Here is a 17,534-nt window from a genome sequence, read left to right as displayed (position 1 = left end):
TATGTAAATCATTGAATTTGATGTGAATCACTGACTTTAATTTTCCTATGAATGAAGACAATCCTACTACCTGCATGACTTGTCTCATAGGTCTTTTGTGAGGATTACTTGAAAATGCATACCTTGGCATAATAATGGCATGATACCGCAGGAGGTATAACTGAAGAAGTATTAATAAAATGGAATAATGCTTATAAAGGTAGGCACATGCATTATTCTTTCGAAAGTGGAAAGTACCATAAAAGTACAAGAAGTTATTATTACACAAGGGTCAGTATTGGCCACTTCTCCCCAGCAGATTATCCCTCCTGTGCCATTTGCTTGACCACACTCTTCTGCCCGTGGCATCTTTCATATCATCTTGCACTGTTATTCATACATCCTTGCATTGTTTGTTGTTTAACTTTCTCTGGTGCATGCCTATCCCAACAAGAATATATATGCATACATATATATGTATATACATATATATACACGTATATACATACATACATATATATATAGGCATTCTCCTCAATGTATAGTTGGTGGGGAGAGGGGTTGTTGCAGAAGTATGAGCCATGCAGTGCTTGGGAGGATGGTGTAACAGGATGAGGCCCTGTGCCTGGAACACCCAAGTATCTATATATCTATATCTATCTATCTATCCTACCTATCTATACAGTTTTTTTTTTTTTTTGGCATTCTCCTCAGTGCATAGTTGGTATATGTGTACAAGGGAGGAGGCGTTGTTGGGGACAGATTAGAAACAAGTTTGGTACAGGTTGAAGAGGGCTTTCTGAACACTGGAACTGGAAAGTTATTGGATCTTTATGAGCAGGGGACTAACCTGAGCTTACGTGTGCTTTGGGAAATTAGCTGTGGTGACGGTGTGCAGATGGATGAAGAAGGGAAAAACTGGAGGCCAGGAGGCCAGTTAGAAGGTGACTGCATAGTTTGCATGAGATATAAAGAGAATTTAGGAAATATGGCAAAAGCAGAATAGCCAGGTTTGGCTGTTAAGTGGTGGTGGATGGTGAAGGAAAGAAGTGTGAAGTGCTTCAAAATACATCCTAGGTATTTTGTCAGGGTGACTAAGCTAGGAAAAACAAATGGTTAAGATTTTACATTCTGTGTGCAGGAGCAAAGGATGGAGGTGGTTATTGATGGCACCAGTACCGGTTAGTATTGGTTCCTTCTTTTACATCCATTTTATATGATACCAATTGTAGACATTTTGAATTTTTTCTTCTCCAATGGGCTTTCTTTTTGATCCTCTTAGTCCATTCAGGCTGCTATTACAAAATACCATAGACTGGATGGTTTAAAAATAGTACAGATTTATTTTTCACAGTTCTGGGGGCTAGGAAGTCCAAGATCAAGGTGCCAGTTGATTCAGTGTCTGGTGAGGGCCCACTTCCTGGTTCATAGATGTCTGTCTTCTTGCTATATCTTCACATGGCAGAAGGGGTGAGGGAGCTCTCTGGGGTCTGTTTCATAAGGGCACTAATCCTATCCATGTGGGCTCTGCTTAATTACCTAATGACCTGATTATCTCCCAAAGGCCCTACCTCCTAATACCATGGCAATGGGGGTTAGAATGTCAACATATGAATTTTGGGGGTACACACCGTCCATGGCAGTTGTTTAAGCGCAATTCACACATCGTTTTGCAAACATTATGTGTAGCAAAGCATTCAATAAACTTGTGACTACAAATAATCTTATTTCCTAGGTTTATGTCTGTTTACAGTATCTCAACAATTTTGTGAAAAAAATTTTAGGAAAAAAAAGTCCTGTTCTCTAAAGAGAACTGGCTTGTCAATGGGTGGCTAAATTTTACTCACGTAAAAGTCCTTGCATTATAAAAGCCCCACTTTCAGTCAAAGTCTTGCCACACCAGAAACAGTTCAGTGACTGCACGAAAGAGATAAATAACAGCCAATCCACACCTAAAGAAAAAAAAAGGAAGTACTACGTCGTTTTGTTCTTTAAGAAGTGGCTCATGAATTGACTTAAGAGCCAATCGGGTACAGAAGGGAGCAAAAGAATGAGTCAACGAAATGCACGTTCAGTTTCCATTCTACCTGCCACCTCACGGTGAGGTTCTGTTCCCCCTCCTCCCACTTGTAAATTATTCAAGTGTGTTTTCAGGATGCAAAAGGAGGCGGAGAGCTGGTGCAGGCGGAGCTGAAGTGTAGCAGGACGAGGGCGCAGGGTCTCCTTTTTCCCCTCCTGAAGGGGTGGTTACTTAGGAGATGCTCACGGTTTACTGGAGGCATGGGACGCGCCGGGCACCCATCGGGTCGGCTCCGGCACCGCAGAGCTGCTTCCCGCCGGGATAACTGAGCCCTGTGGGCCCGAGGTCAACAGAAGGCGACGGCGGGGAAGCAGAGCGGCCGCAAAGATGTCCCCGTGCTCAGGACCTCCTGCCCTCCCTTCTCCTTCTCGAACATCCCTCTCCTCTGGCGAAGGCCGCCGCAGCAGGCCCGAAACCGGCTCCTCCGCGCGCCCCTGGACGCCCGCGCAGCCAGCGGCCAGGAGACCGCGAGCGCGCGGCGCGTCCACACACCTCCCGCTCCCCGGGCGGCGGCGGCGGCAACGGCGGCGGCGGCGCGCCTGCGCACAGGCCGAGTCACGCGCGGCGCGGCGCGGGGGCGGGCCGGAGCCCCGGGGGGCTGTCATTCGCGGCGCGGGTCGCAGGCTTCCGCTGCGCCTGGCGGTTCCGGCTCCTCCCTCTCCCCGCGCCTCCCGCTCCCGCGCCCGGGCCCCGCCATGGTGCTGGAGTCGGTGGTCGCGGACCTGCTGAACCGCTTCCTGGGGGACTATGTGGAGAACCTGAACAAGTCCCAGCTGAAGCTGGGCATCTGGGGCGGTAAGCGACAGGGCGCGGCCGCGGGGCTCACGCCGCGGGCTGCTCGCGTGCCGGCTGCAGCCCTGGCCCTGCGCCCTTCGCCGCCTGAAACTCCGCCTCCGGGGAGGGCGCTCGGCGGGGCCCCCGTCCCTGGGCCGCAAGTGCCGGGCGTGGGCAGGTGTGGGCCCGCCTCCGCAGCCGCTGGGGCCCGGGGCGCCCGCGCGGGCTTGGGGGGGCCGGTGGGGGGGCGCGGCCGGATCGCGCCCGCGCTGCCGGGGTTCCCAGGTTTCTCGTCGCTGAGGCCGAAGCCCCTGCGCGGTGCCACCTGCCCACCTTGAAGGGACCTCTCCCTGCTCTCAGCCTGGCCCCTTTGGCGCCTCGGCATCAGAACCCCTCCCTGCTCCCGCACCGCGCGGAGGGAGGATGGCTGCGTGGTCACACACGCTTAAGGTGGCACCAAAGAAGAAAAAGCAAATCGTGTTTCGCAGTTATCTTTTCTGGCAGTTGATGGCTTGCAGGAACTGGCTTCTCTTTCACATTGCAGGGTTTGGGAGAGGACTGGCAGGCAGGGAAGGGTCATTACGAAAGGCTTGTCGGTAGGGATTGTTGCTCGTAATACTTGAAGCTGTGGAGAAAGTGGCAACTTCCTTTGATGTTGCTTTTTGTCTCAATAAGAAGAGGATTTTCAGTTTTGTTTTGGAGCAGTAGAGGGAGGTTCAGGCCACGACCAGCATCATCATTAATTAGGTCCTGCTTGATTGCACGCCGAAGAATTTACTCCAGCGCTTCTCCCCTAGGGGGTTGTGTGTAGAAGTAGACGGTAGTGTGCTTCTCCGCTCTTCAAAAAGATTAATTATTTGCACTATTTACATGTTAAGCTTTGGGGACATTGGGGATACTTTTTCACTCTGCATTAGACTTTTGGGAATTTTGACAGCTTTGGAGGGAAATCTAAAGAACTACACAAATGGATGAAACTGCTTTTAATTCAGTCAACAAGTAGTTATAGCCCCATCGGTCTGTCCTATAGGGTAGCCACTATAGGAGCACTTGCAATGTAGTTAGTGCAAATTGAGGTGTTCCAGAAGTATAAAGTATACACCGAGTTTTGAAAATACCAGTAGGAGAAAGAGTGTAATATCTCAACAATTTTTTATGTTGATTACATGGTGAGATAATATTTGAATATGTTCGGTTAAATAAAATATACCATTAAAATTCATTCCCCCGTTTCTTTTACTTTTTAAAAAAATCTGACTCCTGAAATTTATAATTACATATATTGGACCATATATTTATATTGAGCAATTGTGCTGCCCTAAATTAGTGAGGCGCCTGCTTTTAGTAGGTTACTGATCTTTTTATGGGTTCCGAGTGGTTTGTCCAGCAGTACATACTTTGTTTACCTGCGTTCCGCTCACACTTAGTGCAAGAGAAAGAGAAGCAAAGGAGACACTGAAGGAATTAAATGGCCAGTGCCCTCTGCAGATATCAAGTGTTTCTTCAGACTACTAATAATACAAATTATTCTTTGTAGTTTGTAAACATTGTTTGCAACCTGAAAAGGCTCTGGGCTAGCATTTAGCAAAAACCTGGGTTTGAGGTTGCCATGTTCAAGAATCCATTTATGTCCGTGGGCTTTCAATTCTTAATATCACTTTTAATAGAAAAAAATCATACCAGAAAATATGATATTCCCATGTAATCGCTAGTCACAATTGCTTTCCCAAGTTAAAACGTTTTACTGTTTCCCTCAGATTATTAAAAATTAAAGTTTATGGATACATTCGAAGATTCCTTCCCTCCCGTATCTTATTTTCCTTTTTCTTTAAACTTAGGGGTTGGCCTAGGTAACATCTAAGGGTCCTTCCAGTGCCAATACTGTGATTCTAATTGTAAATAAACTGAAATTGTGAAGTGTACTGTTTGAGGACTTTGAATTTTTTCATGACAAATTAAAATGCCATAATAATAATTTTACATCATTCTCCCCCTCTTTTTTGGTGAAATGTAGGAAAGGAAATTTTTCTTTCATTTTACTTTCTTTTTTACAATAAGGTATTCTGCCCATGGCCAACATCACCTTTATAATAGGCCTGAGCAAATAAACTCATTTCTTTTAGAAAATGCCTCCAGTGGAAGTCCAATCAGGCTTATCAGCCCATAGCTGAGCTTCTATAAAGTTTTGTTGCCTTTTATTTTTGTGATAGTCATAAAGGAAGCAATAAGTCATGAGCTTTTACAGTTATTGCTCAGATATTTTCTTTGTAACACTAGTTCCCTCATTAAAATGCAGAGGCAAAATGTGAGTTGACTATTTCTGTTCTTAAAAGAAATTTATCTTAAACTATAGTAAACAAGTGGGATTATTAAGTTGTTTAAGAAAAAAGCTGATATGACATCTATGATGTTGATGAGTTTTATAAAGAGTTTAAAATTTTATATGATCTTACTTGAAAACTATTTGCTTTAGCAAATAAGGTTTGTGAGTCATAGAGTTTGGCTTTTTCAATTTTTTTCTTGTTAAATTTTCAAATCTTGAGAAAGGGAAGAATTCAACCTGCAAAAATTTCACACAGCTGATTTTTTACTATTCTTTACAAACAAGGGATAAATTGATACTTCTTTGACTAGTCTATGGCGGTTGTTTTCAACCAGGAATGACTTTGCCCCCAAGGGGATATTTGGTATGTCCGAGGCATTTTTGATTGTCATGCTGTGGGAAGAGGTGTGCTGTTGGTATCTGGTGGGTGAACCCTCGAATACTGTAATCTACAATGCACAGGACATCCCCACAGCGAAGAATTACTCAAGCCCAAAATGTTTGTTGAGAAACCTTGGTCTAAGGGGAATATTGAGACTGTGTTCTGCATTTGGTTGTAGTAGGAAGTAAAAATGGACTTAGAGGAATTATATGCTTCATGAGATTTATAATTTAAGATTAACATAAGTCTTAAGAAATGACTTGGTATCATGTCTGTAGAAATTCATAGTCTTTGCTTGGATGATATCAGGAAGTAGTTTTAGAAATCAAAATGTGTTGACATAATTTGAAAAACATGCTGTGCATGTATTCATATATATAGGCATTCACAGTGAAATCCACAATAAACAAAAAATTAGAGTGAGAAGGATGGGGAAAATTATTGGAATGTCTAGAATCAGGAGGTATAGTGTGGCTATTACCTTAAATTAGAGAAGAGAAAAAAAAAGGAAACTTTTGTCATTTTCCTTCTGTTTTTTATTCTTTTAAAGATTTTTTGATGCCAAGCAATTCCTATGTATTTTTTTTAATTTTATTTATTTATTTATTATTTTTTGGGGGTACACCAAGTTCAATCATCTGTTTTTACACATCCTGTGTATTTTTTAAAAGTGATTTGAGCATAATCTTTTTAAAAAATTCTTGCTCTTGTAGAAAAATGAAAAATTATTTACTAGCTGTGGGACATGGGAGAATTTTAATTCTTTAAGCCTCAGTTTCCTTATTTTAAAATGGGGAAATAACACTCAAATAAATCATGTGAAAATCCTTTGAAATTATAATTGTTAAATTGTTAATGCTGATAGTGATGATAAACCTGAACAAATGATGGACACCAGCCTGCTTGTGAGATATTGTGGGTTTGGTTTCAGACCACTGCAATAAAGTAAATATCGAAATAAATCAAGGCACATGAATTTCCTGGTTTTCTAGTGCATATTAAAGTTAATATTTATCCTATACTGTAGTCTTTTAAGTGTGCAATAGCATTATGTCTAAAGAATGTACATACCTAATTCAAAAGTACTTTATTGCTAAAAAATGCTAAGCATCATCTGAGCCTTCAATGAGTTGTGATCTTTTTGCGATAGGAACATCAAAGGTCACTGATCACCATAACAAACATAATAATAATGAAAAGTTTTGAAATATTGCAAGAATTACCAAAATGTGACACAGAGACATGAAGTGAGCAAATGCCACTGGAAAAATGGCACCAGTAGACTTGCTTGACAGGGTTGCCGCAAACCTTCAGTTTGCAAAAAACGTAGTATCTGTGAGGCTCGGTAAAGTGAAGTGCGATAAAATAAGGTTGTGCCTGTATTTTCAAGAGTATGTTTCTTCTAGGGTTTTCACATTCTGAAATGTGATGATTTTGTGTAGAGCTCATACCACGTGTCTAAACACCGCATATCTAAACATACCTTCTAAAAATTGTTCTTAAAAGAAAACAGACTATTTGTTTATGAGTTTATGCTTACCGTACTTATACTACCACCAGTTATTTTGTCAGTCAGCTTTTCAGAGGTTCAGGAAGATGCCTGGTGGGCATGTTACTGCCTGTGCGGGTCAGAAAGCTTATCTAGGTTTAAGTTCCCCACAAACTGGTACTAGGAGATAATTGCAAAGCCCTTAGCTATTTGAGGTGTGTCCAGGATTTAACTGTTTTAGAGTAACATCTATTAAAAAAGGTATGTTGAAACACCAGATCTTTTGCAATTTGGTTTAAGTAGAATTGTTGCAATGTAGAAACCTTTGTCAATTTGATTTTTCAAAGCGATTTACTGTGAGAAGTCATCAGGAAATCTCCGTTCAGAATTCTGGTGCTCTCACTTTCATTTGACAGGTAGAATGTACATAGAGGCTATGATGTGTTGAATGCAAGAGGTGGCTATGGTAACCTGCTGGCCATCAGTAGGATTAGGAGCCAGATGGAGTGCCCTCAGAGTTTGTAGCTCTGCAAGCCAGGCTGAACCCGTGCTGATTACTCACTCCACCCCTGACACTTTTCCAGAGCTGCCAGATGTTGTTGGAGCAGCAGCATAAGGAAAGAGGAAGCCTGGGATCTAATTACATGTCTAGTACTGCCTGGTTCATTGGCTTTTGGCAAGTCACTGACCAGTGACCACAAGCTTCTTATCTGTAAATGAGGTGAGGCAAGGTCATTTCTGACTTTGAACTTCTGTGACGAATAAGGCCAGAGCAGTGTGAGCTCCTTCATTAAGTCATGCTGCCACTTCCTGTGCATTCATGGTGAGAAATGGTGGTCAAATCATGTTTCTTTCCTTTTTGTTCTTCACTCAGTGCTGGTGAGCAGAGAGCCACAGTCATGAAATATGACAAGAAAAATAAAGTTTCGGCCTCAAGCAGATATCTGCAAATCCAAATCTATATATTACATTGTTTTAACAGGTAGCTGTAGGGCAGCTTGAGAATGCAACAAAAAAACAGGCCTCTCTGCTTCTTTTTACCTTGACCCATAAAACACAGCAGTACTGAAATATTTCTAAACCTGCTGAGGAATTTTTTTTTAATTCCTTTCCTCCCAGCCAACATTTGGCATAGTGAAAGCCACATTTCTTATTAGTTTGTCCTATAGCATGTAAAGTACACAACAAAAAGGTTCAGTATTGTAATATACTTCGGCTCAGTTATCATTATTTAAAACAATGCTTTAAAGTTTTATCGAAAGCAACTTTGCACTTATTTGAATAGTATCATAAATTAAAACTTCACCCCTTTCTACAAGTAGAGCTGGAAGTTGGTACTTGGGTACCCATTCTGCTGGGAGGCTCTGCCACACTGCTCACTCTTAGGAGAGCCCTGAAATGTACTTGAAAAGGAGAAAGTTCAGTGGTGACATGGCAGCTATCCACATTTCTTTGTCAAGACTTCCTGTTTCAATAGGGAAGTGGAAGAGTGAGAGTCAATTGTTTCTTCTCCTTTCCCCAGCTTCCCCTCCCAAGGTAAACTTACTGTGAACTCCTATTAGAAGGAGTCTAGATGGGTTAATTTGGGTTAAATACCTAGATTCAGTTGAAATGAGTTGATATAAGATTTTCTTAAGTATTCTTTACTAAAACATTAGTTATTAAAATAATTTGATTTGTTTTAAAAAATGTTCACTCATTTAATTTAGCTCATGTCCTTGGAAGATGAATGCGTTTGAATATTTTGATATACTTTCAAATAAATGATGAGTTTATGTTACATATCAACAAAGGAAATCTTAAATAAGAAATACACAGCGCCGCATATTATTTTTTCACTATTTTACAATATGCAAAGCTAGTTTCATGAATCACGGCATGGCATTTTTGTCTGTTGGTTGGTTTTTTGTTTTTAACCACAGTTTTGGATTAATCTCTACGTTTTATATTAAGAACATTGACCAGGGAGTTTGGAGACGTATTCTATTCTGAGCCCTGCTACAAATAAATTGTATAGTCTTGGATAAACCACCTGATCTCTTTAGGTTCCAGTTTCTTTATGTATAAAGTGAGAGGGGATTAGGTTTTAAGATCTTTATGGTCCTGAGAAGTTCTAAATCATAACTTGTGAATTTGTCTTTTGCTTTTGGAAAAAGGTAGATTTTAAAAAGTACTGAGAAGACCCTTTTGAAATGCCATCTCCTGCTTTTGAGTTTTCCACTGTGACACTACCCTTCCTCCTGACATAAACCCCGACTTTAACTTCCTTTCTGGCTGTGTCCTTGCTAGTTGTACTGATTTGAGTTACCATTTTTGTTTTTGGATTTCTTTACACTGTTTTAAAATGCAGAGACCAAAAGTGGGCCTACCAGCTACCCCAGCCTCTCAATGTGGAGTCAAGTTCTTGTACGGGATTTACGTTTTTCAAGGAAGATAGAATTATGTTCAGAATTAGAATCCTCTACCCTTTCTGCTCTGTTCTTTGGGAGATAGTATAATGTTCTGAAGACAGCATTGGGCATCAGGAGAGTTGAGCCCTGACTCTACCACTTACTAGGTTGACACTGTATTCTTAGGCCAGTCATTGAACGTCTCTAAGCCCCAGTTTCTTTCTGTGTCCTGCCTCCTTCACCAGGAGGCTGTGAGGATCAGGTAACCTAATCGCTCTGAGAGTGTTTTCTAAAATAGAAACGTTTATGTTCTTATGGTAGTCATTTCTATCTCAGTACAATATGCATTCTAATTAATTGAGTCGATATTTGTTGAGTACCTACTATAAGGAGGATCGGTAAGGAGTTTATAATCAGGTTGGGGATTCATACAGTTAAGAGTTAAGTGCCACAGAAAAGGCGTAGCGAAGCTTCTGTGAAAGTTCCGATGGGCTATTCCCGACTGCAGGTATTTAACATCAGCAGTATATTTCTCACATTTGTTTTGTAGGCCATTATGTGTTTTAAAAGCAGTTCTTGGACTGAGGTAGGCTTGTTCCAAATTATGCCAATACCATTGGATTTTTATTCCCAAATATACTAACCTTGTTATTTTCTATCATTTAGCAACCATTTCCTTTTCTGTTGAACTTTCTTGCGATGGCTGCGACTCTACCTGCCTTGGTTTCGTTTGCTAATTTAATGGATTTACTTTCGTTTCTCCCTTCTGGTTCATTCATAAAGATTATTAGATACATTTTGATCTAGGATTTACTCTTTTAAAATACTTCTTAAAATATCCTTCACAATTAGCTTTGAAACTTTATATGTAACTCTCTAGTCATGTCCGCTCACCCAAAATGTTTCTGTTTATTTATGAGCATCATTAGAGGGGCAGAATCAGAAACCTTGCCTTCTGAAGCCGGACTGCACTTTCTGCTTGCTCTCATCCTTTCGGCTTGCTAGTCCATCATAGAAGGAAACCATTTTACAGAGCTGCCTTACTTGTCTCTCAAGTTGCTCTCTTTAGAAATTCATGGGATTAGAGACACTTGATCCTGGGAGTGGCTTTAGTGCCTGCCTTGCTGGCAGAGTGAAGTCTCTCCATCTCCAATTATTAGTCATTCTCCTTCCCTCCCTCCCCCCCTTTTCTTTTTGGTTGTTGTTAAAGATTAGACACAAATATTTACCCTTCCTCTAGGTTTTCAGGAACTTCCTATGGCCTCTGTGTATTCTTAGCCCCGGGTGATCTGATTATAGTTATTAATGTTATTTGCATGTGTATAGAATTATGTTATCTTGAATAGAAATGGAAAACTAAATCCTAATTTTTTCCTCAGTATTCAGTTAAATATAAGATGTTTGATATTTGGGAGGGAGTCTGCTTTCTGTATCTGCAGAAAAGCGTGCATTTTAGTGGAAGAGTACTTCTTAGCACAGCGCCTTACTTGGATAAGGTACTCATCTACTCCTTGAGTGAATGAATGCACTTTACCCTGGTATTAATCAGAAATACGCTGCTGTTCCTCCCCTTTTCTTCCTGTTAGGACTAGTGGCTCCTCCTTCAGTGCAAATAATTTATAGAATCTTATTCTTATTTCATTCTTATATTTACTGTTTGTTAGATAACATTCACATTTTTCAGAGAGAAAGTATGCATTTGTTTGCTGGACTTCAAGTAGTAGAAGTAGATCTCTTTTATGTGTCTATAGATAAGATAAATATAGGAGGAATTTATATAAAACATTAAGGTCATATTGATGTTAGAATTTATCTTATTTCCCCATTTCATATTACAATTTGTATAAGAGTTTTAACATAAAAGTAACAACTGTTTATTGTGAAAACTGGAAAATACTGAAGAATATTAATTACAAAAATTCTTAATTCTACCTCCTAGTAATAATCACTATTACCTTTTTTTTAATCTGCCTTTCTAAATGCACTTGTTTAGCTCTGTTAGCCATATTGGTAGTTTTCAGTATTTCACATCTTAAATACCATCTATTATTTTATTAAAGAACCAGAATGTCACTGTCACACAGTACAAAGTGTGTTTTTTATGAGGGCAGTTATGTTTTTACATATATTATGTCAGTGCCTTAATAATTGTCAGAAAATGCTTCATATCTACTGCAGGTTACTTGTGAGCACTCCTGGTGACCCTTGACCCACTAGTTGAAAATTAATGAGTAGGACAACCAAAATTCATGAGTCTGCAAGTCTCCGTATGTGTCTTAGAGCTTGTTAAACTGTTTTGGATTGCTTCAAATATGCACTAGTTTCTGTGTGGATCACTTCTTTTGAACTGAATAAAATTCCTAATTGTAATTTTTTGTCATTCGTCATCTGACAGAATTAAATCCAGGAATATTTTTCCACTTTATGTAATTTTTATGTATGGAATGCTTTTTAAGAATTTTTTTTCCCAATTCTCAAACACATCAGATTTCCGTGACTACTGTATTATCCCTACATTTGGTCAGTGATGATATCTTGTCAGTTCTACTTCTGAAATAATTTTTTAATCTATCTCTTTGACTCTGAAGTTACTGCCTACTTAGGTTTTAATTTCTCTTCAGTATATTGTAGTAGCTTTCCTCCTATTACTATGCTGTAGTATTTTCTTCCCATTTGTGAGGCTTCTTACCTCCTACTTTCCTTTTCTGGCAGTTTTTAAGTTTATTTTAGAAAATTTAAAATATGCATATACAAAGAAAATGAACTTTATTATATGGCATAACTAACAGCTATGATTATTATGATATCTAGTCTTATAGTTGTTTGTTATCTATGTATATGTGCATATATATAATTTTAAATATATGAATCAATCTGGGCATTCTCTAACCTTATATTAAAACTTAGCATTTTATGAACAGGTTCCCATGTCTTTCCACATTTTTTTGCTGTGTATTATAAGTTATTGTGATTTATGCCATCTTCCTGGATACTTAATAGTTCTTTAGGTTCTCCTTCCTGCCTTTCCTCCCTCCCATCAATCCTTTTGGCTCTTACAACCAATATTGCAATATCTTTGTAGCTAAAATGTTTGGACAGATCTGTTTCGTAGGACAGTAGAGTAATGGTTCTAGCTCAGATTTTATCATCCCTATTATACATATTTCATCTCTCTGTTGTAGCCAGTCTGAACTTTTCATCCCAAAAACTCTTTGTTAACCTAGCCCCTGCCAACCTTTCTGACCTTGTCTCCTACCCTTTCCTCACATCCTCCAGCTGCAACAAGACACATGTGCTTTCTAAAATATATCTTACTCAGGCCTGTCTGTTTGTCCTCTTTTTCTTATCCACCCAGTAAATATTTCTTCAGTCTTCTAGCCCAAACATTTGTGTGCTCTTAATCTCCCTAGGCAGAGTTAGGTGGTTCCTCCTTTGCATCTTATGTACGCTTCTATTGGAATGCCAATAGAATATTTCCCAAATTTTAGAAATTCAGTCTCCTCCTCCGCTTCTTCACCAGCAGGGATGTTGTTCTCTCTCTTTCCAGCACCTAACTCAGAGCAGATGTTTCATAAATGTTTGTTTGAATACATTTGAGATCTGGGGAAGAAAAGCAAATCTCTGACAATGGCATACTAGAATTAAATATACTTTTTAATTCACTCCAAAATACTATGAGAAAAAAACTAATTTATTGAAAAAAGTTTCTGGAGAGCATAGGAAGCATAATATTTTTAAAAAGTAAATGTGTCGTGAGTGATTAAGAAAATGCATAGCAATAATTTATACTTGTATTTAATGTTGAAACTTTAGTTTTAGTAACCTTTAGAGAACTTAAGTGAAATGAAAACTTTTTTCTTGGGCTTAAGTTTTTATGTAAGCAAGAATTCTTACATATTGTGTATCAACATATAGGTGCAGTGTTTAAAATTTGAGTCATGTAATAGTGTCATTATGGCTTTAGTTTTTATGACTTCATACCTGAATATACTTTTAAAAAGTTGGACTAATGAAAGAATATTAGAATGATAAACAGTAATTACTGGGAAAGTAGGATATTTTAAGTTTTAAAAGACTAACACTGTGTTCTTGTAGAAAATATTCACTGACACCACGATTAAGGAAAGAATCCTGGGTTACAGGGTAATTGATCTGTTCTAATAGTCACCTCTTTATTTCCTTCTTTTGAGATTTTGGCTTAGTCATTCAAAATGATGGATACTTTCTTTGGTTCCAAAGTTCTTCAGTATGAAAGTCAACTTCTTTCTCATTGTCTATTTAAATGTTAGCCAGATTAACTATTTTGTAATTTCTTTTGCATTGGGCTAACCTAAAGTATTCTACAACTAAACTTCTTGTCTATAAATAGCAACTCGTTTGTGCCAGTAGCTTCTTAAATTCTTGAAGTTTGCTTTGCTCACTTCTTAGCATTTAGCATAGTGTCATAGTGTTTGGTATTGCATTAAGACAGGGTATACTAATTGGTGTATTAACTTTATTTTTTTTTTGTCTTTTTCTTTTTTTAAAGGTAATGTGGCTTTAGATAATCTACAGATAAAAGAAAATGCTCTGGTAAGTTTTCTGGGTTTTTTGTTTGTTTTTTTACTATGTTGACTATTCAGTTAATTTGTTAAGCTCTTAGAAACCCTGGTTACTAGGTATCTGGTACCAGGTGCCAGATGCCGTGATTGAGTCACTCAAAGAAGGATTACTTGTTTAACATTTGCTCTAGGAAAATCTGAGATTAAAGATTTAGAAAAAAATTTTTTTCCTAATGATGATCGAAATAGTATCTCTTGGAAAATGGAATGTTTTGCCCTGATCTAATTTGACTGTATAGCTTTGTAGTAGACATTTGTCTTAATGAAATAGTTTCCTTCAGAATTATCTTCACATGTTTCTCAGGTAAAGAAGGGCTTGCTTTTAGCAATGTGTCTAATAAATAATTGTATTTTTGGAAATATATTGGCAGTCCAACCTTATAATACTATGGTAATATTAAGAGGTAAAATAGATTTTTTGGAATCTAGCTCTAGAGAGTGATTTGGGTCATTTACTACTGAGCTGAAAACAAAACTCCCCATCTTCCAAGACCCCACCCGCCTTTGGTTTTAGCCTGTTGGACTTAATTTGAGGTTATGACATGTCTTAAGAATTAGTTTATTCTTTAATCAATAGGTCAGATTTATAATTAACCTACATTATGTTTTGTATCCTAGCTTTGACCTCTGGTTGAATTTCTACATGATGAAATGTGTAATTAGGGAGAGCCTTATATGCAAAGTGGTCCCATGACTAGTCTCAGGGAAGCCAGTTTTGGATGCTGAAGATCTAGGAGTAGAACTCAAAAAGTAACAGTTTATTTTGTTATAGGCATAGTGGAAAGGTCATGGACCTTGTACTCTGGCCAGCCTGGGTTTGAGTGCTGGCTCTGCCTTTGACCAGCTGTGTGACTTTTGGCAAGTTTCTTGATTTCTTTGAGCATCAGTTTAATCATTTTTAGTAATACAAAAACCTATAATATTTCTGTGCCTTTGCAGCTTGAATAAGATAAAAAGTAGAGCCTGGCAAGTAGTGACATCTCAAAATATTTAAATTACCTTTCCCTCTCTTTATATAGGATGCTGTAACTTAAAATTTATCCAAAATTTTAGAACTTAAGGTTCCATTGCTAGAGATTGGAGTAAAGGCTATTTTTTTCTCTACTTACAAAAATATTTTAGAAGATAATAAGTCTAAGTAGAATTGTGGTTATAGTATATATGTATCTAACATAACTTAGGTGACAAGTTAAACTCTGTGTTAGACTAATTTGAATTTTGGTTATGATTAAATACTAGCCCCCTTTTCCCAGTTAATCCGGATTGGTGAGGTTTTACCTTGATATGGGTCGTTTATATTTATTTTGTGTGAAAAATTATTTCAGGATTAAAATGAGTGTGAGACCATACTTATGGAAGTGTATAATTTTCAATTTGTATCCTGTACGAAGACCCTTGAATTTATCTGTCCCCCTCCCCTGCCCAGTCCCTGGAGGGTTGAGCTGCTCTCTCGTCACCAGTGTGGATTTTTTGTTTGGGTCTAAAAAAAGATTTATTATCAAAATCTGTTAGTGTTTTGTTAAGTTTCTGTTCATCTTGAGGAATCAGATGAGTGGGTAAATTGATTATTTTAGATAATTATTAACTGGTTAGTTGTTACCTAAAGTATGTGTTTCAGTTGCCAGATTTTCTATAGTATTAACGTGGAAGGTCTACCTAACAGAAAGGCTATTCTGACTGTTGAATTTTTAATAATTCTAAAGATTCAAGTGAACATTGTGAATATCAGTTATTGTTTAGTACTCTGTGAATAAAAAAGTTGCTTGAACTTTGTAGTGATTTGAAACCTAGATGAGTAAAAGTTCATTATTATTGATTGGTACTTGTTAGTAACTTATCTAAAGTAAATGGCAATATGGTGAATAGCATGTTGGGGATCTGCCTTTTCTCTTAAGATTTGTTTATTCATTTACTGAATATTTTACTTGAGAAAGAGTCATTGTTCAGTTTTTGTTTTCAACTTAAGTGAAAAGAATCTTCCTTTTCTTTTCGTTTAGTATTTCACATGAGCAGTGTCCATCTGTTATTTTAAAAGTCCATGAAATTTTCATTTGGCTTGGTTTGGTGTATTAAAACAAATAACCAGTTTACTCAATTATTTTCTTTAACTACAAACTCTTTCTGTTGTTCTTATTTATAATTTTGCTTCTTTTGTGAATTCTTTCTTCAAAGTTAAGTTTAAGTTCATAAAAACCTTTTTTCAGCCATCAAACATATCCTTTATGAGTTAGTCAAATATACAAAATTTATTTTTTTTCTTAGAGATGATTGTGTATTTAAGTGATGACACAGAGGTGATTTGAGGGCGCTTAATAATTTAAGATGTTCTTTAATTTTTTTCTTCCTTCTGAAGAGTGGATTGGATGTTCCTTTTAAAGTCAAGGCTGGCCAAATTGGTGAGTACTTCCCTATTCATTTGAATTATTCTTCGTCCTTTTAGTTTTTTATGTTTTCTGTTATTTAATCTCAAACATCTTTTTTAGCTTGAACAAAAATGTGAGAGACTTTTGGTCTGTGTTGGTTGGAGCTTTCTGGGTTCTGAACCTAATGTATACCATACCTTAGTAGATACATCAAGATTTTTGACAAAAGAATAGAAAATTACCCTTTAAGGTGGAAGGACATTTGAATTGCAGTGATATTTTTCAAGGCTTTGGTTCCACCACACAAAAATATCTTCATTTTCAAAATTGCTATGAAAATGGTGTGTGTGTTTTTTCTTTTACATGTCAAAATAGAGTAATTTGCAAACTCTAGTAAAGCGAATTTAGGTGTAGCTTGTTTCTGTCATGTTTTGTTCAGCCATTTCACGTGATATATCGTGCAGCAGTGTGGTATAGAGCAGGGGTTCCCCGGCCCCCTGGATCTAATGCCTGATGATCTGAGATGGAGCTGATGTAATAATAATAGAAATAAAGTGCACAATATATGTAATGCGCTTGAATCATCCCGAAACTCTCTCTCCGCTCCTCCCCCGCCCAGTCCATGAAAAAATTGTGTTCCATGAAACTGGTCCCTGGTGCTGAAAATGTTGGGGACTGAAGGTATAGAGGATGTGTTTTGTTAAGTACAAAGTCTTTCTTTGCAGCTAAACTCTTACGCTAAGATCATCCATAACTAAGTATGTATCTTTGTTGGAGAAATTTTTCAATAAGAAGTTTAATACATCAAATCATTTCAACTAGTCCATACTACCTGGTTTTTACTTTTTTTTTTTTAATAAGAATTACAACCCTAAATGACTTACTCTTAGAATTTTCTTATGCCACTATCCTTCCTTCCAACCCCATCACCCTGCTACTTCACCACCTCACTTTCCTTCTTCATTCATTATTTTGTACTCAAGGGAGGCTTTGCCTTTTACTGTTCCAGCATCTCTTAGTAATTACTTGAATACTTCTGTGGATCCACATTATATCATATGTCTGTGTTCCTTTTATATGAGTTTAAAAATTTTAATATAAATTTTCTTTTTTTTTTTTTCTCTCTTGAAACAGGAGATACTCCCTTAGATTG

At 38.0% G+C, this 17,534-nt stretch overlaps 1 protein-coding gene across 2 annotated transcripts in view; it reads left to right on the top strand.

The window, feature by feature from the left end:
- Positions 1-2,728: 2,728 nt before the first annotated feature.
- Positions 2,729-17,534, top strand: part of VPS13C (vacuolar protein sorting 13 homolog C) — a 186,053-nt gene continuing 171,247 nt past the window's right edge. For both annotated transcript variants that reach the window (XM_057722664.1, XM_057722666.1), the window contains exons 1-3: positions 2,729-2,854; positions 13,946-13,989; positions 16,372-16,414. In XM_057722664.1, the coding sequence (XP_057578647.1) occupies positions 2,755-2,854; positions 13,946-13,989; positions 16,372-16,414 (187 nt within the window). In that variant the 5' untranslated portion in view covers positions 2,729-2,754. The remainder of the gene's footprint in view (positions 2,855-13,945; positions 13,990-16,371; positions 16,415-17,534) is intronic.

Source organism: Hippopotamus amphibius, chromosome 2 (assembly GCF_030028045.1).
Source record: "Hippopotamus amphibius kiboko isolate mHipAmp2 chromosome 2, mHipAmp2.hap2, whole genome shotgun sequence".
NCBI lineage: Eukaryota > Metazoa > Chordata > Mammalia > Artiodactyla > Hippopotamidae > Hippopotamus > Hippopotamus amphibius.
This window is presented reverse-complemented; position numbering and strand designations above follow the sequence as displayed.